This window comes from Amblyomma mixtum, chromosome 1 (assembly GCF_055824585.1).
Source record: "Amblyomma mixtum isolate Tamu chromosome 1, ASM5582458v1, whole genome shotgun sequence".
In the NCBI taxonomy this organism is placed as follows: domain Eukaryota; kingdom Metazoa; phylum Arthropoda; class Arachnida; order Ixodida; family Ixodidae; genus Amblyomma; species Amblyomma mixtum.
In genome coordinates, this window is record NC_143012.1 from 158,130,309 (window position 1) to 158,156,831 (window position 26,523).

Consider the following 26,523-nt stretch of genomic DNA (forward strand, 5'->3'; position numbering starts at 1 on the left):
GTTTCCAACCGCCTCGTTTGGAGTTTCTTTTAGGTGATTCATTAAAACGGGAAAATAAGAGGGCTTGCTCCTGACTAATTTGGATTCTATAACAGTGCTCTCTGAGTCCTGCGACAAAGACAGCAGCGAGACATGGGAGTATGCCTTCGTCACTCTGGTCCTTGGCCACCCTTCGTGTCTTCCTTGTCCGCATTTATTGGTAGCCCACAAAATATAGGCCGACAAGTTATTGGAAACTGCACCTCCCTGATTTGCTTCGAATTGCTCTTGCAGGTGATGCAGGCTACTACGACGAGGATGGGCGGTTCTACATCGTCGACCGACTGAAGCAGATGATAAAGTGCATGGGTAACCAGGTGGTTCCGGCCGAACTGGAAGAGCTGCTACTTCGGGAGCACGGGACCGAGATCGCCGAGGTGTCCGTGGTTGGAATACCGGATGGCAAGTTGGGCGAGGCTCCTGCTGCTGCCGTCGTCCTCACGGAAAAAGGCAGGATGTGCGACCGCCAGAGGCTCTCCGAGAGCATCAAGGACACTGTGAAACGTGAGTTCTCTTCTGCAGTCTGGTGTATCAGTGCAGATATTAAAAATTTCCAGGGAGGGGCATTTAGAATGGCGACATGTCTTTGTTTTATATTTTGTGCTCCTCAGAACAGTCTGTCTCATTGTACGCCCGTTTGCACATGAAAATAGCATTTTCTGGGCACCCTTCATCCTTTTGAAAAACGGCTCGATTACGCATGCATTTCCATAATAACCAGGTGGGCATTCTACTGATACGAGCTCTAATAAAAACGCTAACCGTAACTCCACTAAGCTCAAGGGGGAGGGCAGGGAAAAAGCTGAAGAAAACAGCTTGTCTGGTTGCCGCCTCTCTGAATGGAGTAACAATTTGCTGTCAACAGTAGTAGACTCCTCAGACCATGAAAAAAAAATGAAGGGAAGGAAAATAACTATTGAACTTTCGTGTGCTGACGTAAATGCAAAGCTGAAATAACTGTACCTATTCACTACATATAACTGGCATATGAAAACGTACTGAAGAAAACAGATAAAGCCGAAATAAATATATTATTAGCCAAAAATGTCTTAAAAGTACACTATGACTTCTTGGCAATAAATCAAAATAATGGATTAGAGGTCTTCTAGGACAGATATCTCAGCTATTCTGAATACGTACTGGACGATATATGCCTTAAAAGAAAAGGCGTTGACACGCGAATGATTATGTGTCATTAAAGGTTCCGACATCATGAGCCTATGCTAGAAATCCAGGCAAAGCATAAAGAAAGCCAAAAGGATGCTTATGAACCGAATGCAAATTGGCGGTTTAATAAAGTGGCATTTTACCTGAAAAAAAATGACAACTCAAATATTGGTGTATTGTGTGGGCGCTTGCTTGGTCTGTAAAAAAAAATGCGAAAACTATTGAAATCAGTTACTTATCATTTACTGTCCATAAGTCGATCTTCCTTCCTGCATATTTGAAATTTCACTGGTGCGTATATATTTCACAGGTTGCTTGAATGTGGATATCAGCCCTGAAGAAGGCATCAGGCTGGTCCTGAAACATTCGGGTTTCATTTTCGGCCCTTGTTTTTCCCATAATCTCTTCTCTATAACGAATTGGTTTTTTTTTAGAAAAAGAAGAAAATGAAGAGAAAATTTAGTTTGCTTTCACGCCGATTTCATGAACTAGAAAAAGAAGAAAATGAAGAGAAAATTTAGTTTGCTTTCACGCCGTTTTCATGAACTGAATCGAAACAATCGGTGGCATCTTTAAGAACACGGCAGCCGACATCTATCACGATACATCTCTCTTAAGTGGCGGATGGAAAGTAGAAAGATATAGCGCGTGGATGGCACCTCAATACCTTCTTCACCTTCGTCGCAGTCTTTTTTGGAAATATTGCCATGTGATAAGCACCACGCAACCTCCGCTATTAGTCGAAACTATCATGAAGCGGTGGTTGGATCGAGAGGCTCGCTCGGACTATAGGTGTGGCTCTGGAATTAAAATGACTGCCCTCATTCTTGGGGTCTCCCCTACACCTTATCCAGGGCTCCCCTTGGGTCGTGACAATATATGTAATAGATTCCCGCCCCCAGGAGTGATTACTGTTGACTCCAATTAGTGCTTGCTTGAAACATTCCTCAAGTGACTAGATGTGCTTTGTGGAAGGACGGATGAATTGTTTGTTCGCTGTTCGAAGCAGACACACTCTCTCAGCGCCGTCTTTCGACTGATAAGTGCTCTCGACGCGGCACATAGTACAAAACATGCGGGAACCTTTACTTGACTATCTGACAAGAGCACAATGCCCTCTTCTGGTGGACTCTTGACGCTTTAGCTTTTCCTTCGTTACTGCAGCGCCGATTTCTCATATTATTCATGACATCTAGCCCACAAGATCCTTGTTATTTCACATTGGTTTTTCTATGCGACTTTAATGCTTTGGAATCGCATGTGCTTCAAGCCACCTTGAAGCAGTTGTCTTCCTTCCCCTATAGCCACTAGAATGAATCAAACTGGTTCGCTGGGCACTCTGTAAACGCTGGTGATGGGCCGGTTGTCCAGGGCTCCTTCCACTTCAGTTGCAATCGCTTGCAGCTTCTTCATGGTTACTGTACGTTGCAGTATGGTTTTTCGGACCACTGTCTTGACGCTTCTAATGATTCGTTCGCAAAATCCTCCCAATCATGAAGTACATTGTTATTTTTTCTTCCTGTGAATGTGATATTCGCTTGAATGATCCTGATCCTGCCCGTTGATGATGATCCTGAGTATCTTGTGAATGTTCTGTTCCACTGTTTTAAAATTCTGTCTGTGTCAAAATTCATTACTTCAGGCGTTCCTCTCTTTGCGAAAAATGTGTGGAATGAGAACGGAAACCGAAACCCCAGGTCATAGGCGTGTCCTCTTTTTCGCCCTCACTGTCGTCTTCCTTTGGAAACATTTCTGAGTATTTATTGTAACCAACTTTTCAAATAAAGGCCAAGGTGGGAGATCGCGTGGAACAATGCAACATATAGCACCATTAACTTCTCAAGTGCAAGTTAGACAGATTATCTTAATTGCATTTTCCCAAATGAAACGTGCGCAGTGAATGTGACAGTAAGCAATCGTATATAAAGTGGAGCACTTCCTTTCGTAAGTAGTAGATGTTTATTAATGTGTGCAAGGTTTACAATGTTGGAATTTCAAGAAAGTGCACATTTCTTGTCGTCATCCAATTTAAAATTGTTATTGAAAGCAATGTTGAGAGGTTTGAAAGCACGCACCAGTTTTAATTTTAATATCTTGTAATTTTACTCAACCATACAATAAAAACGCACCAAGGATACTTCCCTCTCCTGCTATCGATTCTTAAACAAGTAATGTCTCTACATATACTCTACACACTACATATACACACATACGACTCATTATTTTCAAGAGCACTCAGTATGGGTGTGTCTTTCTGCTGTGTTAAAGCACGTCGGCCCGTGGTTTCAACAGCCAAACTGGAATCTGATAAATATATTATGCCTGTTTGCAAAGTTCGTTATTTTGGCGAGGAATACTTTTCCACACACTCACAAAAAGCGCGAAGTACTGAGTCGGGCCTTTAGTTTGCTGCCTTTTTTTCATCCCCTTTTTTACGGTACTCTCATCTCAGCATGCAATAAGCTTTTTGGAATAGTCCCAGTAATAATTGCAGGCTGAAAATCTGCGTCAGAAACGGTGCGATTATTTATATTGAAAAGTTCAGTGCCTCAAGTGTTTTTTTTTTTTCATTTGCGTCTCTGCTTTTACTATCCGTGAGTCTTCTTGGTAGCGAAATAACCACGGACTGAAATACTGGACTCAAGAAAACATTTCTAGTTCTGTGATACGATCTAATCGAGTGCACAATTTCTTGGACGCGCTGTATTCGGTTAAACAAATTGTATGTGTTCAAGTTGTGTAGCCGGACATCGAGTTAATTGATGGTAATATGTTCGACGCTTCCTTGGGGATTAGCCATACTGACTGCAGTCGAGATTACGAAGGCGGGAGAAGTTGCCCTAGAGGCTAATTTCTTTATTCATTTCTCCACAGGTAACCTGGCCGTCCACAAGCAACTCTACGGTGGCGTCTACTTTTTGGACTCCTTGCCAAAGACGGAGACGGGGAAAATTAGCCGACCGGAGCTGGCTCACTTTCTCGTTCGAGATCAGTGAAGCGTCACGAAGTAAAAATCTATCACGTGGGGCCCGCGACCCATGCAGTGTTCTGGTGTTGGCCATTCTTTGAGGTGAAATGGTCAAGTGCTTCACACTAGAAACTGGCCAGTACATGTAACTGTCTCGGGTCACCAACGACAGCGAAAGCGTTTGTTGCAGCTCTGTTTCGAAGGAACGCGTACAGTCACGTCTACAGTTATTGCGATACTGTTACTACATACAAGCCTGCCAGAAGAAAGAATACCGTCAGAGAAGAGATAGATTCTCCCGAGGTGGTGGCGCCGCAGTTATAGCAAAAAATAGTGTTCATATAAGAGAACTAGATCAGATTGATAACCACGAATGCTTGTTGTTGAATGTCTCTGTCTGGGTTTTTTCATTCATACTGTGTTCCTTTGTACCGCGCACCAAATGCTGATGATTACTTTATGCAGAAATTATATGATCACCTTTTGAAATTCCGGGGAAAACTTAATACTTACTGGCGATTTCAATCTTTCTCAAATAAAATTGAGTAACTGGAGCTATGGGCACAGTCCTTCCTGTGATATACTCATTGATATCATGTTAACTTTCAGTCTTGAACAGGTTATTACTGTATCTACCAGAGGAGACAATATTCTAGACCTCTTATTCGTCATTGAAATTTTCCATGAAGGAACCGCTGAAATTGATGCAGGCATTTAAGACCGCCAATTAATTTCTTTTTCATCAACAATCAATGTCAACAGAAAAAACAACGAGAACGAATTGAAGTTAGGGACTAGGCTAAAGCAGATGATACATGAATTATCGATTACTTAGACCTACACCTAAATATTGTACATGATGAAGTCGAGCTTTCATGGCAAAAGTTCAGGGACATAGCCTCTTATTGCATTAATAGATTCATTCCACTGAGAAGTGTCAAGAAACCTCCATCAAACCCGTAGATAAACAGAGATATTATCGAAACTAAGCGAAAGCTAAAGCGAATGAATAAGAAACATGGCAGGCAGAGTTCGTCTTTCAAAAAAATTGAAAACTGAATTACTAACAAAAGTGAAAGCAGCCCGAGATAAGTTTTTCAGTTATAGCATTGCCGATTTTATTTCACATGCTCCACAGAAGTTTTGGCGTTTTTTAGGTCATTCTAAAGAGGCAATTAATAAAATTAAGGTTAATGATGAAATTATTGAAGACGCTTCCAGTATTGCTCAACTTCTCAATGATTATTTTTGGAGTGTGTTTTCTGACCTGGATGAATTTGATCATTACAACACTGATAGGTCTTTTGTACACGACATTGTGATTTCCAGACAAGGTATCTTGGATATGCTCTTAAAAACTGATTTCAGGAAATCTGCAGTGCCGGATAATATACCAAATGCTTTTTTACGTAGGTATGCGGAACAGATATGCGTTTTTTAACTGACTTTCTTAAATTATCATCACAATTAGGAGAAATTCCATCTGAATGGTATACCGCAAGAGTAGTTCCAATTCATAAAAAGGGTGACCGTCTTACAGTATCTAAACACCGTCCCATTTCTATAACGATCACTTGCAGTAAATTATTAGAGCACAGTGTCCCAGGCTTTATTCGTCAGTTTTTGACAGACCATAATGTCCTCTCTCCAGTAAAACATGGGTTTCGAAAGGGACTGTCGACAACCCAACTTGTGTCGGTTGTTCATGAAATCTCTCAGGTGCTTGACGCGTCCGGGCAAGTTTTCCGGGCTCTTTTTTGATTTTAGTAAAGCATTCGATAAGGTTCCGCATGGAAAATTACTTCACAAACTGGAGCGCATTGGTCTTCCTACAAATATTATAACATGGATACAGGCCTATCTCCGTCACAGACAGCAATTCGTAGATATAAACAAATGTATTTCCAATATCCGTCAGGTAACTTCTGGTGTACCGGAAGGCAGCGTATTATAACCACTTTTATTTTTGATCTATATTAATGATATAGTCGACGTAATTCCTCATGATGTCCATGGTAATTTATTTGCAGATGAATGTGTCGTTTTTAGAAAAATTGTTTCCAGGAACGACATCAATTACATACAGAAATCAGTTAATGCTATCCGTGATTGGCGTGAACTTTGGTGCATGGAAATCAATGCAAACAACACAGTTTTGCTGCGAGTCACACGGAAAAAAGAATCTAGTGTATTTTCTTATCTACTTAACAGCAAATAATATCTGAGGTTGAAAAATACAAGTATTTGGGTGTCACATTCAATAATGAACTCTCTTGGTCAAGCCATATTTCCATTACATGTTCAGCAGCGTAAAAGGAAACTTAGAAATGCACCTGTAAATACCGAAATGTTAGCATACAATACATTTGTCCGTTCGAAATTGGAGTATGCAGCAGTTGTATGGGATCCTCATACTAAAAAGAATATAATGAATTTATAGTGTGTTCAAAGGAAGGCTATCAGATTCATCTTTAGTAAATATAAAAGAGAGGATTCCCCGTCTTTAATAATGCTTCCAAATAAAATCAGTATGCTGGAAAACAGGCGTAAGGTATTTCGGGGAGAGAACCGCGTCTGCCTAGGCGGGACCGTGTCTGCCTAGGCGAGACCGTTGAATTGCACCTTACGCTTGTTTATTACATACCATTACAAATGAAAAAAGCGCACTTCATCGTTCTCATTACGTAAAACCACTAAGTTCACGCGAGACAAGACACAGACATAACCTTTCACTTAAGCCAATATTTTCTAAAACAAAATCCCGTATGAATAGTTTCTTTCCGCGTACTATACAAGAATGGAATTCCATACCTGTCGAGGTATTACAGTCACAAAACTTTGCAGAAGAGCTGGAAAAACGTCTTTCTTCTATAAACTAACTGAAACAAAAGCAGTGTTCGCAATCTGCTATGTTTTCCTAAATTCTTCACTCTGTGATGCATTTTTTTTTCCCAAAAAACATTTCTGTTGTTTTTAGTAAAATTGCTCGCCTTTTTGTTATTTCACATGTGCGGCTTTTCATGTTTTGTTAGTTATTCTGCTGGTGCCAGAATGTATTGATTAACACTGCTACACCCAGCATTATTTTTCGCTAGTGTTTATTGTTGTTTTGCATTACTGTATTGCCCCTCCTGCTAGGGCCAGTTTATTGGCCTGCAGTATAAATAAATAAATAAATAAATAAATAAATAAACCATTTATTGCCTGTATTCTAATATCTCTGGCCATTCTGGGAAAACAAGGTAATGCCCTAGGACATTGGATCCAGAACCAGGACCAAAAAGATATACCATTGATCGTGCTTGATGACTGATGGCTGAAAATATCGGATAAGCCCCGCTATAGTAGCACTACACAGCACGACACGTCATTTTAGCAAGATTTTTCATCTCTTCTTCCTCTCTTTAGCGAAGGGCGTAAGTGGCAGCCAAGCAGAGCTCATGTCACGGAGTTCATGGTGACGCGGCCGCTTCCACACGCCACCACTTATGGCACGTCATTACTCGAGAGTTACTTTCGACTTTTATATGAAGCTGCTACCTGAATTCGAGGACTCGTGGTGCACTGCAGTCACTCCAAAAAAAAAAGAAAGTATTTTTTGCCTCTTCAGATGCTGCTATCTACCTCGATCTGCCGACTTGCGGTGTACACGTCAACTTTAGTAATGTAGTTTTATCTGAAGGGTGCTGCTGAACATGCATGTAATGAGGCTATTCTATGTGCGATCATAACAAGCCTACACTCGAGTAGCTGTGATTTGTTTTCTGAATAGTTTAAAAGAAAGACAAGTCAGCACTTTTGAAAGTTCTTTCTGTTTTATTTATTACTACTGCATTTACATCAAGCTTATTTTATTGTTGCGCTCTCCTAGCATAGGAGTCAAATAGCACGTGAATCAGGGCAATGGCAAAGACGTAAACATGGTTAAAAATGGGGAGCAACGCAAACGACGGTACTTTAACCCACTCTCAAGCTGTCACTGCGTACGGCAGTCTCTACAACTATTACTGTGCAGAAATGTTCGCACTACCCTTCTTTTCACACTCATATACGGAAAAAATCCCCATGAAAGGCGGGGAACGAAGATGGCTAAGAACCCCGCCGCACCGCGTCCGCGGCCACCGTGACCTCGTTATAAGCGCGAAACTTCTCCCAGTCCGCCAGAAGCGTTGCGCGCCAGACTTCCTGAACGCTAAACACCGCTCTCGACAGCATTATGAACCAGGCGTCGTCGTACGCTCGGAGTCCTTCATAATATCCCGGCAGCGATCTCCATTCGATGTCATCGAGGATGAGCGAAAAAATTTAATGGGGAAGTAATGTAGACACTTTCGTCTGTAGAAACTGTAGACACTCCCCTGTAGAAATGTAGAAACTCCCCTCCTCTCCCAAAGTGTGATGTGCATTGCCTGTTGCACTAAGGGGATGTTCATGGCTTGTCGACTTATACGAGACTCCAACTTCTTTCCTTTTCTGGTTTGCCCTGTATTGGGTGGAGGCCACCTTGCACGACGTACCCCCACTACGCGAGTAAACGCCGCACATCAAAGGTCATACGAAGCAATTGCACAGACGTTGAGCATGCAACTCACTTGCAGATCTGCGCTTCCAGTCATGGTGCTGCTGAAATTCTAGACTGCTAAATTGAGTGTCGAAGGAGTCAAAGAGCCAGGCCTTGAGTACTCTGTGGACCTGTATAGCGAATCTGAAGACCAGTGCGGCTAAGCTCGTAAGTGTCGAATTTTTCTTGAATGGCCTGCTGCGCAAAGAGCAAGCAGAACGGTCCCAGATCTTAAGAGTATTTAGCCACCGGGGCGCAGAGCTTGGCGACCATTTTCAGTATGAATTTAATGAATAACCCTTGATCGTTAGCCGACAGCGCGTCCGGTCAGAACCGCGATGTAGCAGAGCAAGACAAGAAACGCTGGATCACCCCCGTTGCAAGCTGAAGCTGGCAACGTTTACCTCAACAACCTTATACCAGCCTTATACAAGCAATTTCATTTATGATATTCTTGAAGTTTCAGAATCGGCTTTCTGAGTTAGACGAGCACTTTTTCCGGTATAGCTTTGTCAGCGGTGTATGGCTTCGCAGTACAGCTAAGGCCTGTTAACGAGTAGGTTGGCTAACTGATACTGAATAGTGAATTGTTAAATTAATACTGTTGGTCTCAATTACCCGCGGTACTTTAGTGCAGCGGGCGAGGTTACTTTCAACCTTAGTCTACTTTCTGTTGGTCTCATTCAACGACGGACTTTAGCACACCGTTTTTATCACTTTTTACGAAAATGGCGTTACACTCGGTGCTGCGACACACCGAATTTTTTTTTCTTTCGACGAGTTACGTGCACTGGGGGTGTTGCTTTGTCTGCCACTTTTTTCGAAAGCGCATATATATTGACGCGTTATCGACAGGATTTTTCGTGCCACAGTACCGCATATAACAACCTTTTTGAAGTTCTAAAAACTGATACGGTTATTGCTAATGGTGGACTACACGCTTCTCCATAAATAATGAGCCTAAGAGTAATCGTTCAAATTAACTACAGCTGTATTTTGTGAACGATACGGCTTCGGGGAGGCAATTGTATACCTCCTGTGTGAGCGCCCTGCTTTGGCGGCCGAAAGACGTACACTTCGTTGTGCTGTGGACCACCTAGGTCCTCGCCCTTTAACAGATTATAAGATCCTGGCACCGTGGCCGCAGCAATCGAGTGCCCTCAAGGCGTACAATGCACTGTTTCCCTTCCGGAGAGCGAATGGCTTGATGGGCCAATGGTGATTGTGCCCCTTGCCCTTTCTCTCTTTCTCTGCTCAATCCTATCATCCCTCTTCCCCAGTGCAGGTGAGCCAATCACAACAGTCTTCTGATTAACATCTCTGCTTCCCTCTTCCTCTTTATTCCTCTCTGTCTCTCTGTAGCCGTATTGGGATGCACTACATCAGTGGAAATGCTATAGCGAAAAAAGCGCACTTCTAATTTCAAAAATTACAGAATATCTTATCTAAAACACCCGGTAGTGTGCTAGAGAGTGGCTGCGCCATTCGAGCAGCAGTGCACCAGTGAATGGAGTGTGGTTTCACTTATCGAGGTTATTCAAAGATAGAGGGCATATCAAATGTTAACAAGCGAGTACGTAATATGCTTTCTCGATTTGCTAAAGAGGAGAGAAGTGACTGCGGGATTCTTCGGAAACAAAGATATTTCCAGCATTACTGACAAATTAACCAGCATTAACGCAAGGATTGCAGCTGTCGTGTTCGAGCTTAGGAGGTCGTATGGTTTAAAGGGAGTTGAAGTCTCTGCAACCAGGAATGCTCCCGCCAGCTCACCGCAAAGCCCGACCTGGGCCGCTTCCCTGTAGTTTTTATGATTTCGAAGCCACGCTGGTAGCCGGTGCGTGCCGCCTCCTTTGCCGCCATTGCAGAATTGTGAGGAGGAGGAATTACTTGAACAGAAAATTACGATGCGCACTTAAGACTACATACGTGATTGCAGTGCGAAGATTTCAGTAAGGCCTTTGATTCCTTAAATCGCAACTTACTTTTGAAAAAGTTAGAATTGTATGGTGTACGTGTACGTATCTCTAAATAACTGGGTTTCATCGACTAAAACAACATCATTCGGTGTACCACAAGGCAGTATTTTGGGGCCTTTTCTTTTTAACATTTTCATAAATGATATCACACAAATTGATCAGTCTGTAAGGTATACAATCTACGCTGATGACACCAGCTTATTTATTGCAGATAGTGATATTGACTTTCTTTTCCACTGTGGCAACCAAGTTTTATCTAAGTTAACTGATTGGTCTTTTAGTAATGGACTAACCATTAATATTAAGAAAACAAAAGCTGTAGTTTTCAGATCAAAAGGTAAGAAACTGGAATAAGGCCGTTATCTCTCCTTAAATGGAAAACCCGTAGATATCGTGAGTAACTTCAAAACTCTAGGAATTATATTTTCCGAGCACATGCTGTGGGACTTGTAATTCGACTTCATAACAACTAAACTAGCTCGCACCACAGGTTTGCTTTATCGCCATCGCGACGTGCTTCCATTTAACATCAGACTTTTGCTACACCACACACTTTTCATGTCCACTGTACGTTACTGTTTTCTCGTGTGGGGAAATAGTACATGTAAAAATATTGCTAAACTTGTTCCCGTTCAAAAGAAAATTGTAAGAATTATTACAAACTCACCTCCAATATGTTCATCTATTGCACTTCTCAAAGAACTTAACTTAGTAAACATGGAACACTACTATGATTTCTGTTTATGCAAGGTCCTAGTGAAAGATAAAAAACAAAGTAACTTCCTCTTGCAGTTAGCAAACATAGGTCACAACATTCACCCATACCACACACGACACACAGAACTCTGGGAAGTTCCCTCATCACGAACGAACTATGGAATGCAAATGTTGTGTAATGTAATTCCAAGACTGTTAAATAATCTTAATAAAGGCCATACAATGCATGAACTTATTAGAAACCTTGACGTCTTGTAGAGTTGATTTTATTTATGGTATATGAATTCTGATGAATGCAGTTGATGTGTATATGTGCGTGTGAAAGTGGTGTGTATTATGTCGACATTTTTTTTACACGGCAATGGAAAATTGCCACTTTCTGGTTTGTCAAATTTGCTTGTTATTACAGTATTTATAGAGTTGTCATGTGTTTTAATAATGATTGTTATCTAATTACTCTAATGGCTTTACAAAATATGTAATTTCCTAATGTTTCGCGCATGTACTGTGTCTGCCATTGTCCATATGTAACAGGGGGTGCGAGCTTGTCAAGCTGCCCGTAAGGCAGCTTTTTTCTCTCGCCCCCTCATGTCCTTTCAGTACGTGAAATAAATGAAATGAATTGCAATTGGTGTTTGTTTTGCTTTTAATTGCTTTCTGTATTTTTATTTTTTCCCCTGATTTTAAATGACACTTTAGAATACAGTGGTAATGTTTAACAAGAAGCAACGTGGTTTGCGGCCAATAGGTTGTGTGCTCGCCTCACGGTCTCAAAATAACTGGGTTCAGTTCTTCGCACATTCGGAACAGAATTTAGTTTTCTTTGATACCGTGGCGACGACATCTGGGATTTTCGGATCCACTGCTGCTGGTGAACAGCGACGCGCGGTTTCTTCGCCAATGAACCATATAATGCTTTCACATTAAGAATCAATCAGGCAGTCCAGAGCCCTATGGCAGCTTCCATCTGCATGGCCCGCTCCATCAGTTGGAGCTGATCGGCTGGTTCCGCGGCCAAAAGAGCGGTCTCCCAAAAGAAGAGAGTGTGGATGTCGATGGGGGAAGAGCGTCCAGAGAATAATAAAGTGATATTATTCCGCAGAACTCGAAGAACTCACAGCGGAACTCGAGACGCCTTAGTTCCTCGAAGTGACGACGGCCGGGCAAACCTAAAGGGGGTCACGGTAGAAAGTTGTAGTCCACCTCCATGCACCACAATGTCTCAGTGAAGAGATGGTCCGAAATTTGCAGGATACGTCGAATTGAGTATGATCAGAGGAAACAGAAATTGGCAATGGCTTAGCTCACTTAGGCCCAGGATATACGTAGCTAAAGCAGTTTCGTCTACTGACATTTCGGTAGCGTCACGCCGTCGTTGTCATTCAGCAGCTTGGCGGAGTCTCCTCACGAGACGTTCCTCCCGTTCTGCGGTCGTCTCGGCCGCCCGCTTAGCCTCTCTCGCTTCGTTTTCACGCGGCGCGGAAGATGTGCGCGGTCCGCCACCTGCGCCATCTGCTGGGCCAGCGCCGTACATTGCGAGGGGGGTATTCAGGGGGTGCCGCATGATGGCGCTTCAACTACATGCCAAGCACGGAGGAAATTTAGTGAAACGGAGGAAATTTTGTACTCGCTTTATTGCGACATCTGTAATTGACATGCTCATAATTACTTATGTTGACCTTAATACATATCTCGAATCTGTTGTGTTTTTGAGACCTGTGCATTCACCAGCGCGCCTTTATTCAGCTTCAAATGTCGAACTGTCGAGCCTCTTTTGTCAGAATTCGATGTTATCGTTAGTCACTTCAGATGCTTTTGAGGAGGTTGCATGCTAGTCCTTGCTAACACACTGGGGATTACTGCCGTATCGTATCGCACAGATGATGACAAGCGACTTATCTGCTGTGACCCCGCAATTTTGGGTGCACTACAGTGGCGAATGATTTGTTTTTATGCCCCTGTATGTCAGCATGATACAAGGCTATTTTTCCTGTCACTAGTCGACCATTTGTGGACGGATCATAAAATTATGCTGTTGGATGATTTCTATTGTGTTTGTAGTGATGAAGATCGAGCAGTGTTAAGTAAGCGTTATGACCCAGTGCTGCTTTACTTACTGATTTGGCATGCGAATACAACCTGGTGATGTGGGGAAGATAAGGGGCATAACATTCATTTCTCCATTTCAAGTGCTCCTCTAGTGCTCGGCTTGGCAGGATTTACGTTTCAGCTGACATGTTTTTAGACAGCGTTTTTGGTTACTGGGTGCGGCCCATATTCTTCAGTGTTCACTGCATGGTGTCTATTCAGATAAGGAGGTACAGTTGGCGCATACTCCATCCTCGATTGGAGTTGTCTGCTCTCCGATGAAATCTTCAAACGTGCTCTATCTACTTGCTTCAAGGAGATATGGCCACTCCATGATCTCCCAGTTTTGCAAAAATGGGGCTTCTTTAAACAAGAAACAAAAAACATTGGTACTGATGCCTGAGAAAGATTTGCGTTATTGAAGAGGCATCACCTTCGTGAGCTCGGCCGCACTTTGGATGAACTTTGGAGGATAAGCCCAGGTGCCTATGTGAAAGATATCACTGCCGTAATCAGAGCTTCAGCAGTTTGAAACCGAAAGATACAAAGGGGCTTTGATAAGGTCCGGGTCCCGTAGGTTTTTGAATGTGCAACCATCTCGACGGGCCCTGAGTGATGAATGGCAGACTGATCTTGTTAAAGAAATATTGGAAATTCAGTATGGTGGCTGCACATAAAGCCGTGACCCTGATATTATTGATGCTTTCTTTGACAATTATCGGAAGCTGTTTGGGGTTGCGAGTGCAGAAATGTGAGATCAGATTACTATCGGTTATTCGAAGCCTTTCTCCGGCTTGACGATGAGCGGCGTGCTGTAGTGGAGGGGCCTATCACTTTGGAAGAAATTAAACCTGCCACTTCAGACCTGACGACTCAGAAATCTCCTTGACCAGATGGCATTACTAGCAAGTTCTATAAAAAATGTGCACTTGCCTAACGCCTGTCATGATGGAGGTTTTCCAGGCTTCTTACGATGGTGATTTGCTATACTGCATTAATTCCGAAACGCACAGATACAAATCGATTGAAAAAGTTGAGGGTTATCGTCCAATTTCGCTGTGTAATGTAGATTACGAACTTTTTGCAAACGTTCTCTGCAATCGTCTGCAGCTGGTTGTCGCTCACTTAATAGGCATGCATCAGGTCTGCGGTGCCACTGGTCGCAGCATCCAAACCATTCATATTGCACCTTCAGTACTGGAGACAGTATTAGATGAGACACAAGTAGCTCTAAGTGAGACTGACCTTGCCAAGGCATTTGATAAAGTTGGTCACGATTTCTTGTTTACGGTCTTAGAGCATGCAAATATTGGAAATGTTTTGCTTAGGGGCACAAGACAGCGCTATAAGGAGTCCCATACAAGGCTAATTATTAACCAAGAGCTAACCAAACCTATTCCTTAGAAATTATCTGTTCACCAAAGCTGTCCGTTATCGCCTTTGTCGTTTGCCCTGTATACGAACCCCCTTTGCATCAGTATTGTTAATAGCTCAACTGTCCGTGGTTTCACCCTGGCACAATGTGAAACTGGGATTGTAACCTAAGCAGATGGTGGTGCTCTCTTTTGTTCTGACAAAACCACTGTGCTTGAGGCATTACATTTGACTGAAGAGTTTTGCGAGGTATCAGGTGCGGCTCTTTATTTAGATAAATTCAAGACGTTTTGGTTGGGCCATTGGGGTACAACGCCAAGTCAGTATGTTGTCATAAGCTGCGCATGCTGGACCCTTCCCCACCTAGGGGTTTGTCTTCACCAAATTCGCAGCTATGGAGCCTACTGCAATTCACAGATAATCTCCATCAGGCGACACACCCAGGCTTGTATGCGTAGGGAACTGTCAGTGTTTGTTTCAGAATCTGAGAGTATATATCGAGCCTCCGTGCGTGTGATGGCAAGGGCAATGGCGGCCTCTTCAGCCTTCTCGGAAGGGGTGCGGGGGATATGTGAAGGGTGGCAATCGGTAGGAGGGAGGGGTCTGTGATGGCTACAACCGCGTATTCGCCTGTACATGCAGCATCCACCCAAACGACAAATGGCTCCGTGCCATAGTGTTTGTGGAGCGCCTGAGCGCGCGCTCTGCGCCGGGGTTCGTGGTAGGTGGGGTGCATGCTTTTGGGGAGAGGTTTGATAAGTTGTTCGCGGTGAATATGGCGGGGGACTTGGACCTTTTTGCTCGCGGGAGAGATCACGTCCCTGCATTCCGCATACTGGACTCCCTCGCCTCGCACCCGCCCCGCCATGTAGAGCTGATATGGGTGCCTGCCCACTCCGGGAATCCCGAAACGAGGCCGCCAACGCTTTAGGCCGAGCTTCTCTCCGCCGGGCACCGGCGGCCTCCGACCTAGGGTTCTCGCAGGAGCGCATGCAATCATTCAGTGAAATGACGCAGGCCTGCAAAGCCGAGCGTCGGCTCTACCCCCCACGTCATCCCTCCCTCGACAGTTACTATCAGACACTTTGGAGGCGGCTCCAAACACGCACTTTGCCCTCCCCTTATATACGCTCGCGATATCACCAAGTCCACACAAACCCTTCCTGTACCCTCTGCCACCACCCCAAAGCCCCTCTCGACCACATTCTTTTCCTCTGCTCGGCGGATCGTCCCCCGCGGGGCCAGGAGCACCTTACTACTTGGGAGGCTGGCTTGGGAGACCGTACTGCGCTCCGAGGACCCGGCCAAGCAAACCATCCCCACATGTCGGCCTGCCAGCGTGATGAGCTTCCGGGACATGAACGTTTGAGTGCAGTGGGGCCGTGCGGGGGCCCAAAGACCGACGTGTCCAAAACTCCCTTGCTCCAAACAAAGTTTTCATCATCATCATCAGTGTTTGTTCGTGCTAAAGTCTGCAACATTTTTTTTATTTGCAAAACGTGCCTACGTCCTCCAAATTCTCCATTCTACTAAAAAAATGCAGGTGATGCACAAAATATTTGCCACCTTCGTATGGCGTTTCGAAGGAAACCCATGCGTCGCGATAACCTATTTATTTCTCTAGTGTCTGGTGGAATAGGCTTTGTTCACTTATTCGTGCGAGAGCTTGTTTTGGGTTTTTTTTTGTTTTTCAAATCGGCAAACCACCCTTTTTTAGTAGCTTTGCTTATTAGGCGTCTCAGTGCTGATTTGCCTTTCCTGTTCGCACAGACTGGGCACACTCGTGAGGGGCCCTTATCGGGATTCGTTAAAGAAGTTGCAGACACCTTTTATTTCCTCACTGTTCGCTTTTCTTTAGACTACCTGTATAGCCTCTCCTGAAGGCCGATAACTCAGGCACTTAAAGAGTATTTGTTTCTTGTTTCATTGTATCGGCAAGCTCTTCTAGAGTTCCTTGACACCAGTGTTTTAAAACGTGTTAGGACCATGTGCATATTTTCTGCTGAAAAAAAAAACATTTTTCGTTAAACTGCGGACATCTCTGCTGCCTGCGAAGGCATGGCTTCATGCTGAGGAGTTGCTTGTACCATGGACGGTGAATTGCCACCTGCGCAATACACCAGATACAATTGACCATTGTTTTATTCTGTGCATTGATGCTGTGCTCTTCAGAGACATATAACCGCTAAAATGCAGTTAGAGCAATCACACTTAATAGCCTCTATTAATGAAATGAAACTAAATCAGGAATCTATGATTAGGAATATTGCCGATATTGACGCGAGACTGCCGGCAGTGGAATCTAAATCATCCGCCACTGATGCGGCCCACGGGGAATTGCGGATTTTGCGTGAGCTAGCCGATCAGCTTCTCAGTGAAAATAGCAAGTTACGTCTTGGACAGGCAGAGCTGGAAGACCGGCAGCGCAGGGAAAATCTTCTGTTCTTCGGCGTACCCGACAGTTTGTCCGAAACGTGGCATGAAACGGAAGAAAAGTTATTGAACCTTGTTTCAGGCTGCTTTGATCCTGTTCTTACGAATGACATGTTTGACCGAGCACACAGGATTGGTGTGTTCTCAGACGAAAAGAATCGTCCGATTGTTGTGAAGTTCCGGTCTTTCAAAACAAAACAACAAATCCTAGTGCAGTCTGCTAAACTTAAAGATAAAAAGGTCACTGTAAGTGAAGATTATTCTTTGCAGAGACGTGTCGCTAGAAAGAAGCTTGTGCAGGTCGCGAAAGATGCTACTTTAAGTATAAGCTGAGGTATCACAAACTGTATTGTAACAGTAAATGCTACGGCTATGACCCTATTCACGATAGCGTTTACGAGCTAGCTGGCCCACCGGGACCTTTAGTGGCCCCTTGTCGCGCTGCTTCTGGCTCGCCACACGCTTCGCCATAGAGGTGCGGGAGGGGCAGTGGACGGGCGACTGGAGATAAGACAGCGCTTTCAATTCTTTTCACAAACATAAGAAGCATAATACCAAAGCGGGAAGATCTAAACTCTGTCATCGACTCATGATGCCGATGTTGTATTGCTGACAGAAACGTGGCTCTCTGCAAAGATATAGAGCAAGGAACTGTTTGATTGCAAGAAGCGCTACAATGTTTAACGTTCTGATAGAGGTCACAGAATTGGAGGAGGTGTTTTAATAGCTATCGCCGATAATATTGTGTCTTCACCGATTAGTCTTTCTAGCACTTTAGAGTTCGTTTGGGTTGAACTTCGTGTTCATTTCAGGAAACTGATTCTGGGCATATGCTACCGTCCCCCGTCTTTGTGTGCAACTGTCGTTGAAGATTTGCATGATGCTCTTAACATGATATCAGTACGTTATCCGGGTGCGGCAATCCTTCTTGCTGGTGACTTTAATTATCCCAGTATCGTGTGGGCTAATACGTCGCCGTATCCTCGCCCCTTTTCTACCGAATGCAATAACTTTTTGCGAACCTGTTTGGACTTTAACCTTTCGCAGCTAGTTACTAAGCCAACTCGAATCACGCCATCATCTTCCAATGTTTTAGACCTTGTGCTAACCAACGCGCCGGATCTTATCCCTTCAATCTCGTACTTACCTCGTCTTAGTGATCACACCTTGCTTCATTTCGATGTAAAAATTAATATTCCTAATCGCCGGAACATCTTCAAGTGAATTAGAGATTACAAGCGGGCGGACTATGATGCTATTAATCGCGAATTAGCTCTTTTCATAAACAATTATTTACCAGATTTTCCACAGCGTTCTGTCCACACTAACTGGGAAATGTTTAGGGACACTGTTGAACGTCTCACTAATACATTTGTGCCGCTAAGAATTTTGCGGTGTAATAACCAATCACCGTGGTTTAACAACGTTTTAAAAAGGCTATCCAATAAGAAAAAACGCTTGTTTCGCTCGGCGAAATCGTCGAATTCGCAACAACGATCGGACTGTTACCTTTCTGCGGCCGCTGAGTACAAATTAGCTCTTAAAAATTCTAAGGACGCCTCCTTTAACAGTACTTTGCCTGTTTTGCTGATTAATAACCCTAGACAGTTTTGGAACACTGTGAACAAGCAAGATAGTTCGTCAATACTACTTACATCTTCTGACGGCATTGCATTTTCACCTAATGAATGCGCTAGTGTTCCTAACAATGGTTTTGTTGCTGCTTTTTCTGGCAATGTTTCCCTTACCAATCAGGAATGTCCGGTCTTGGATGCTTTTCCCATGGATCCAATTCTTTTTGACACAACTGGCATCCTGAGGATAATTGAAAATCTTAAGATTTCTTCCTCCTGTGGCGTCGATAACATTAGTTCGAAATTTCTGGTTAACACAAAGATGTACAGTTCAATGATCCTCACCAAACTGTTTGACCAGTCTCTGGAAACAGGCTGTATTCCCAATGACTGGAAGGTTGGGAGGGTGATTCCGCTGCATAAGTCTGGCGATAAACATTGCCCTGATAACTTTCGCCCTGTGTCGCTCACCAGCATTCCATGTAAAATCATGGAACATGTCATCTACTCTCATCTTGCCAACTTTTTAGAATCCAATTGCTTTTTCACTAATGCCCAACACGGCTTCCGTAAATCATTTTCATGCGAAACGCAACTCATATGTTTCACAAATGACTTGCATTGCATTCTGGATCGTGGGTCCCATGCTGATTCTATATTTATGGATTTTTCTAAAGCATTTGACAAGGTTTCACATGAGCTTCTTTTTCTTAAACTAAACAGCCTTAACATTGATTCCACAGTGCTTGCATGGTTGCATTGTTTTCTTTCAAACCGAAGTCAGTTCGTAACAGCAAATAACGTCAATTCAGATTCCTCTCCTGTTTGCTCTGGCGTGCCTCAGGGGTACGTTCTTGGGCCCCTCCTCTTTCTCATTTATATAAACGACTTACCAACTAATATATCGTCTTCCATTTATCTTTTTGCCGATGATTGTGTTATTTACCGCAAAATTAATGATGATAATGATGTATTTGTTCTTCAGTCAGATATTAACAAGGTACTGGATTGGTGTAACCTGTGGAATATGAAGCTAAACATTACTAAATGCAAGCATTTGCCCATTTCTCGTCTATCTAATACACCCTCTACCTACTGCATTAATGGCATCACTATTGAAACTGTGTCGTCTTATAAATATCTGGGTGTTCACGTCTCTTCTAACCTGTCTTGGAAAACTCATGTTGACTACATTACAAATAACGACAATCGCATGCTTGGATACCTTCGCAGAAATTTTTCATGTACACCGAGTTCATTAAAACTATTACTTTACAAAACATTGGTCCGCTATAAATTGGAATATGCTTCATCGGTGTGGAACCCTGGGGTCGAATCTCTCATTTCTAACTTAGAATCAATTCAAAACAGCGGTTGTCGCTTCATACTTTCCAACTATCATCGTACTAGTAGTGTAACTGCCATGAAAGCTAACCTTTCGCTGCAGCTTCTTTCCCATCGCAGGTCAATAGCTTTATTATGTACTTTTCACAAAATTTATCATAATCATTATCTTAAAGAGAAGTTACTAAAAAGACCACCATATATTTCAGCACGCATTGATCACCGTCACAAAGTTTGGATCCCTCCTTGTCGTACAAGATGTTTTCACGATTCATTCATACCCAGAACTTGTGTCAGCTAGAATCACCTTCCCCACAATATTGCTCTAATTACTGATACTGCTGCATTTCGTAACGCTGTTATTAATTTTATATAAGTATGTGTCTATAACTTTGTTTAGCTGCTGTCTTGTTTTGTGTAATGCTGCCTTTTGTTAATTCTCTTTATTGCTTTTATACCAGTGTGTGCTGTAACTATATTAAATTTTTCTAGCTGCTGTTTTGTTCTTTGTACTTGCATGTTATTCCCACTCCCCTCTGTAACGCCTAACGGCCCTGAGGGTAAATAAATAAATTGTAAAGAGGAAGATGATCAGCAGACGAGCAGCGGAACCGACGCGAGGCGCGAGTCGAGAAGACGACGATCGGCAGCTGAGGCAGCAGAGCCAACGCGCGGCGCGATACGAGAGCGTGAACTGTTCTGGGACCGGACCTGTCCTTGCCCGCTCTAACCGGCCTTAACAACTGTCAATAAAGGCCGTTACATCTTGGTGGAGGCTGCGGGATTCTTTCCTGGAGCTACGCAACCGTACCATCGCTACCCCCATGCCTGCCAACGCCAACCAGACAGCCGGCTCCTCGCCGGCACCCGTTGCTTGCCATGGTGCGCTCCGCCAGCGCGACCCTGCCGTCTTCAGCGGCACGGACGACAACGACGTGGAGGACTGGCTGTCATCTTACGACAGGGTGAGCGCTCATAACCGCTGGGACGACAGTATGAAGCTTACAAACGTCATCTTCTACCTGGCCGGCGTCGCCCACCTTTGGTATCAAAACCACGAATCGGATTCCACCACCTGGACCGATTTTAAAACCAGCTTCTCCGACATCTTCGGCCGTCCGGCAGTACGCAAACTTCGCGCGGAGCAGCGTCTTCGCGTTCGTGCACAGCAGAGCGGTGAATCATACACCAGCTACATCGAAGACGTGGTCAATCTCTGCAAGCGTGTCAATGCGTCCATGGCGGAGGCCGACAAGGTTAAACACGTCCTGAAAGGAATCGAAGACGACGCTTTCAACATGCTTGTGGGCAAGAACATCACCTCTGTCACGGATATATTCGACCACTGCCAAAGCTACGATGAGCTCCGCCGACAGCGCGTTTTCACTCGGCAGCCATCTCCACAGCCAGACACAGTTAATAGCCTCAGCATGACGATACAAGACAGCTCGCTACTTCTCCAGATCAATCAGTTTGTCCGTGAGGAGGTTGCGCGGCAGCTTTCCCTTCTTCCTGCTGTTCCGAGTGCTTCTAACCTAACTCCGACACTTCATCACGTGATTCGGGAGCAAGTGTCCGAGGCCTTGCCATCGGTTTCCTCTCCGCCTCCCGTCGCTGCGCCACTTACCTACGCCGAAGCCGTCAGGCGTCCCCGCCCAGACACGTTCGTTTCATACCAACGTCCTCCGCAGTTGACACCATTTCGTCCTGCCCGGCCACCACCGCCACGTTTCCGTCCATGGCGGACACCGGACAACCTGCCCATTTGTTATGCCTGCGGCAATCCTGGCCACGTGATGCGTCACTGCCGCCGCCAAGTGTTGTCCCCTGCTGCCGATACCGACCCACGAACATCATGCGTTTTCATATAATTCGCGATTACAAAACAGCGCTCTTGGTGAGCACTATTATTAAAACGAATATACCGTACAATTCTTCCATCCTGAAGCTTCCTTCAAGTCACACTAGACACGCTGACAACAATAACCTCAATTTACCCACAACACACAATGTATACGGACGTAGAAGCATAGCATTTGTGAGCGCTAAAGTTTGGAATATCATCCCATTCAGCATTAAGTCCATCTCGAACATTGCACCTGATCTAAAAAAGTACATGCTATCAGAACAATACACCTCCCCTTATTGTTGAATTGATTATTTTTATTGCATTATATTAGTTGTATCTTTTGTATGTTTCAGCCTTGTTCAACTGCCTAGATTTGTAACATGTTTGTAATGGATCCGAAACTAGCCACTGGCTAAGGATCCAGATGCCTCATTCACCGAGAACTTTGTATATTTTTCTGTGTAATAAAACTTGAATTGAATTGAATTGAAGTTACGCCTACGCTCCTCCCCAGCCTTTTCACCGCCCTTCGCCTTCTGAAACTACTGGTTCCTCCGATTACAGCCCCTCCACTCGCCGCCGTTCTCCATCTCCGCGTCGCCGCTCGGTTTCCCCGATGCGCCGTCGTCCCTCTTCCCCTTCGGAAAACTAGTGCCCGCAGTTCCAGAGGCAAGAACTGCGTGCTCGTCGCCAAGCTCAAGACCTCGACTTTCTCCGACCAATTTCATCACGGTTTCTGTGGAGGGCACCGATGCTTTCGCGCTTGTGGACACCGGTGCTGCTGTATCTGTACTAAGTGAGAAACTGTGCCGCCAGTTACGAAAAGTGATGACTCCGCTATATGGTTTTATGCTTCGCGCCGCTAATTCGCAACTTATCGCGCCTTTGGGGGCATGTACGGCCCGAGTTATTATTCAGGACGTTCTGCACATTGTTGAATTCATCGTCTTCCCATCACCGTCTCACGACGTCATCTTAGGCTGGGATTTTCTCTCCCAACATGCCGCTGTCATCGACTGCACTCTTTCCGAAGTCGCCCTTCTTCCCTTCGGCGACGACTCGGTGAACGCTTCTACTAACTTGTGCGCCAAGCTGACTGTGGCTGATGACGTGATGATACCGCCGTGCTCTGTTGTGCTCCTCTCTGTTCATTGCGACTCTGCATCCGACGGCCCTGTCATCTTCATCCCGTCCGACTCCTTCGCTTCTCGCCACTGTCTACCCCTGCCATTCGCCGTGCTTACCGTCTCAGCCGGCTGCAGCGCCTTGCCCCTCACGAATCCATCCCTGTGCCCCTCCACTCTTCTTCGCGGTGAATGCTTGGGATGTGTCCAGCCTTTCGCTTCCGTCGTCGCCTGGGACCCTTCTGAGGATGACTCCTGCCGCCTGCAAGTGTCTGCACTTACTTCTTCCCCACCGTCTCCTGATTTCGTTCCCGAGGCCGCCTTCGCGGGCTCAATCGACGCGAATCTTTCGCCACCGGAGAAGACCCAGCTTGCGGCCCTGCTAGATAAGTTTCGGCCATCGTTTGACTTCTCCCACCACCGTTTGGGCCGCACCCCAGCTGTTACCCATCGGATCGACACGGGCGCCCATTCGCCGTTGCGCCAACGCCCATATCGCGTCTCGGCCACCGAACGCCAGGTTATCGACTCCCAGGTGAATGACATGCTGCAGCGTGGCGTCATACAACCATCGCACAGTCCTTGGGCTTCCCCCGTTGTCCTTGTCACCAAGAAAGACGGCTCTATCCGCTTTTGCGTTGACTACCGGCGCCTCAACAAAATCACCCGCAAAGACGTCTATCCGCTGCCCCGCATTGATGACGCACTTGACTGCCTGCAGGGAGCTGAATTCTTTTCATCGTTAGATTTACGTTCGGGGTATTGGCAAGTCCCGATGGCCGCCGCTGACCGCCCCAAGACAGCCTTTGTGACGCCTGACGGGCTGTATGAATTCAACGTCATGCCCTTCGGACTATGCAATGCCCCTGCCACTTTTGAGCGGATGATGGACACGATACTGCGCGGCCTGAAATGGAAAACGTGCTTATGTTACTTGGACGATATCGTTGTTTTCTCTCCAGATTTCCAGACGCACCTCGTTCGCCTGGAGCACGTTTTGAGATGTCTCGCGGCAGCCGGGCTTCAACTCAATTTAAAGAAATGTCGCTTCGCCGCTCGCCAGTTGACGATTTTGGGCCACGTCGTGTCAAAACAGGGTGTCCTTCCTGACCCAGCAAAGCTTCGTGCTGTCTCTGAGTTCCCGAAGCCCTCTACGATGAAGGAACTTCGCAGTTTCATCGGTCTATGCTCTTACTTTCGACGCTTTATCCGAAATTTCGCTTCTATCATCGCACCTCTGACTTCCCTTCTTCGTGGCAGTAGCGATCTCTCAAGCTGGAGTCCTGCCTGTGACGAAGCGTTCACCACTTTGCGCCGTCTACTTACCTCTCCACCCATACTGCGCCACTTTGACCCTGCTTCTCCAACTGAAATCCACACAGATGCCAGTGGCGTTGGTACCGGTGCTGTTCTTGCTCAACGTAAACCGGGGTATGCGGAGTATGTTGTTGCATACGCGAGCCGCACCCTGACGAAGCCAGAGCAAAACTACTCAGTCACTGAAAAAAAGTGCTTGGCAATCGTTTGGGCGATCGGGAAATTTCGACCTTACGTATACGGCCGGCCTTTCGCGGTCGTCACGGACCATCATTCCCTTTGTTGGCTGTCCTCCCTGAAAGACCCAAATGGCCGCCTCGCCCGGTGGGCCTTACGCCTTCAAGAGTACGATATTCGTGTGATCTATCGCTCTGGCAGGAAGCATAACGACGCCGACGCTTTGTCTCGTTCACCTGTAGCCAATGAATGTGCCTCTCCTCCCGCCATCGACTGCGCCCCCTTGTCATTGGACGATATGCCCAACGAGCAGTCCAAGGACCCTTGGATCACTTCTCTTGTACGCTATCTTTCAGACCGTTCTGTCGTATCGGTACCGCGTGCAATCCGCCGTCAGGCTACCCACTTCACTATTCATGATGGGATTTTGTACCGCCGAAATTATCTCCCTGATGGCCGCAAATGGCTCCTAGTAATCCCTGGCCATTTACGCTCCGAAATATGCGCAGCCTTTCATAGCGACCCGCAAGCTGGTCACGGCGGTGCTTTCAAGACCTACAACCGGCTTCGCCTCCGCTATTACTGGCGCGGCATGTATAACTACGTACGAAAATTCGTCCGTTCCTGCCCCGATTGCCAGCGCCGCAAGCTCGGTCATCACCATTCGACCGGCCCTATGCAGCCTTTGCCTTGCCCATCCAGGCCATTTGATCGAATTGGCATTGACCTCTATGGACCACTTCCCTACACTGCTGCAGGAAACCGCTGGGTCATCGTCGCTGTAGACCACCTGACACGGTACGCCGAAACAGCCGCCCTCCCAGCTGCTACGGCGCGGGATGTTGCAGCCTTCCTCTTGCACCATTTCATTCTTCGGCACGGAGCCCCGCGTGAACTGTTGAGCGACCGTGGGCGGGTGTTTCTGTCAGACGTAGTTTCGTCTCTTCTGCAGCAATGCAACATTACTCGCCGCACCACTACTGCCTATCATCCCCAGACGAACGGCTTGACAGAACGTTTCAACCGAACATTAGGTGACATGTTGTCAATGTACGTGGCGGCAGACCATTCTAACTGGGACGTCGTCCTCCCCTTCGTCACATATGCCTACAACACCGCTACGCAGAGCACTACTGGTTTCTCACCATTCTTTCTTCTGTACGGCCGTGAACCATCCTCGCCGCTCGACACTATTCTTCCTTATCATCCTGATTCGTCGGAATCAACAACCGTATCTGAAGCCTCCAGACACGCTGAAGAGTGCCGCCAGCTCGCCCGGTCATTCACGTCCGACGACCAAGGGCGCCAGAAATTCCGCTTCGACAACTCCCATGGCACAGACACTTTTCAGCCGCAATCCCTTGTTTGGCTCCGTGTGCCTTCTGCTGCACCAGGTCTCTCTAGCAAGTTGCTGCCAAACTACCATGGGCCCTACCGCGTCCTTGAGCGCACTTCTCCCGTCACTTACATCGTTGAGCCCGTGACTCCATCACCCGATCTCCGACGACGTGGTCGTGAGACCGTCCACGTTTCGCGTTTGAAGCCGCACTACGACCCTCGCGTCGTCTTGACCCCCTAAGTCGCCAGGATGGCTCTTTTTCCCCCGGGGCCAAATGTAAAGAGGAAGATGATCAGCAGACGAGCAGCGGAACCGACGCGAGGCGCGAGTCGAGAAGACGACGATCGGCAGCTGAGGCAGCAGAGCCAACGCGCGGCGCGATACGAGAGCGTGAACTGTTCTGGGACCGGACCTGTCCTTGCCCGCTCTAACCGGCCTTAACAACTGTCAATAAAGGCCGTTACAAAATAAAT

General features: G+C 45.7%; 1 protein-coding gene across 1 annotated transcript in view; it reads left to right on the forward strand.

Annotated features, from left to right (window-relative positions):
• Nucleotides 1–7,301, forward strand: part of LOC149369492 (uncharacterized) — an 89,191-nt gene extending 81,890 nt beyond the window's left edge. Inside the window, exons 9-10 of the mRNA XM_089558859.1 lie at nt 274–543; nt 4,081–7,301. Coding sequence (XP_089414985.1) covers nt 274–543; nt 4,081–4,202 — 392 coding nt within the window. The 3' untranslated portion in view covers nt 4,203–7,301. The remainder of the gene's footprint in view (nt 1–273; nt 544–4,080) is intronic.
• The last annotated feature ends 19,222 nt before the right edge of the window (nt 7,302–26,523 follow it).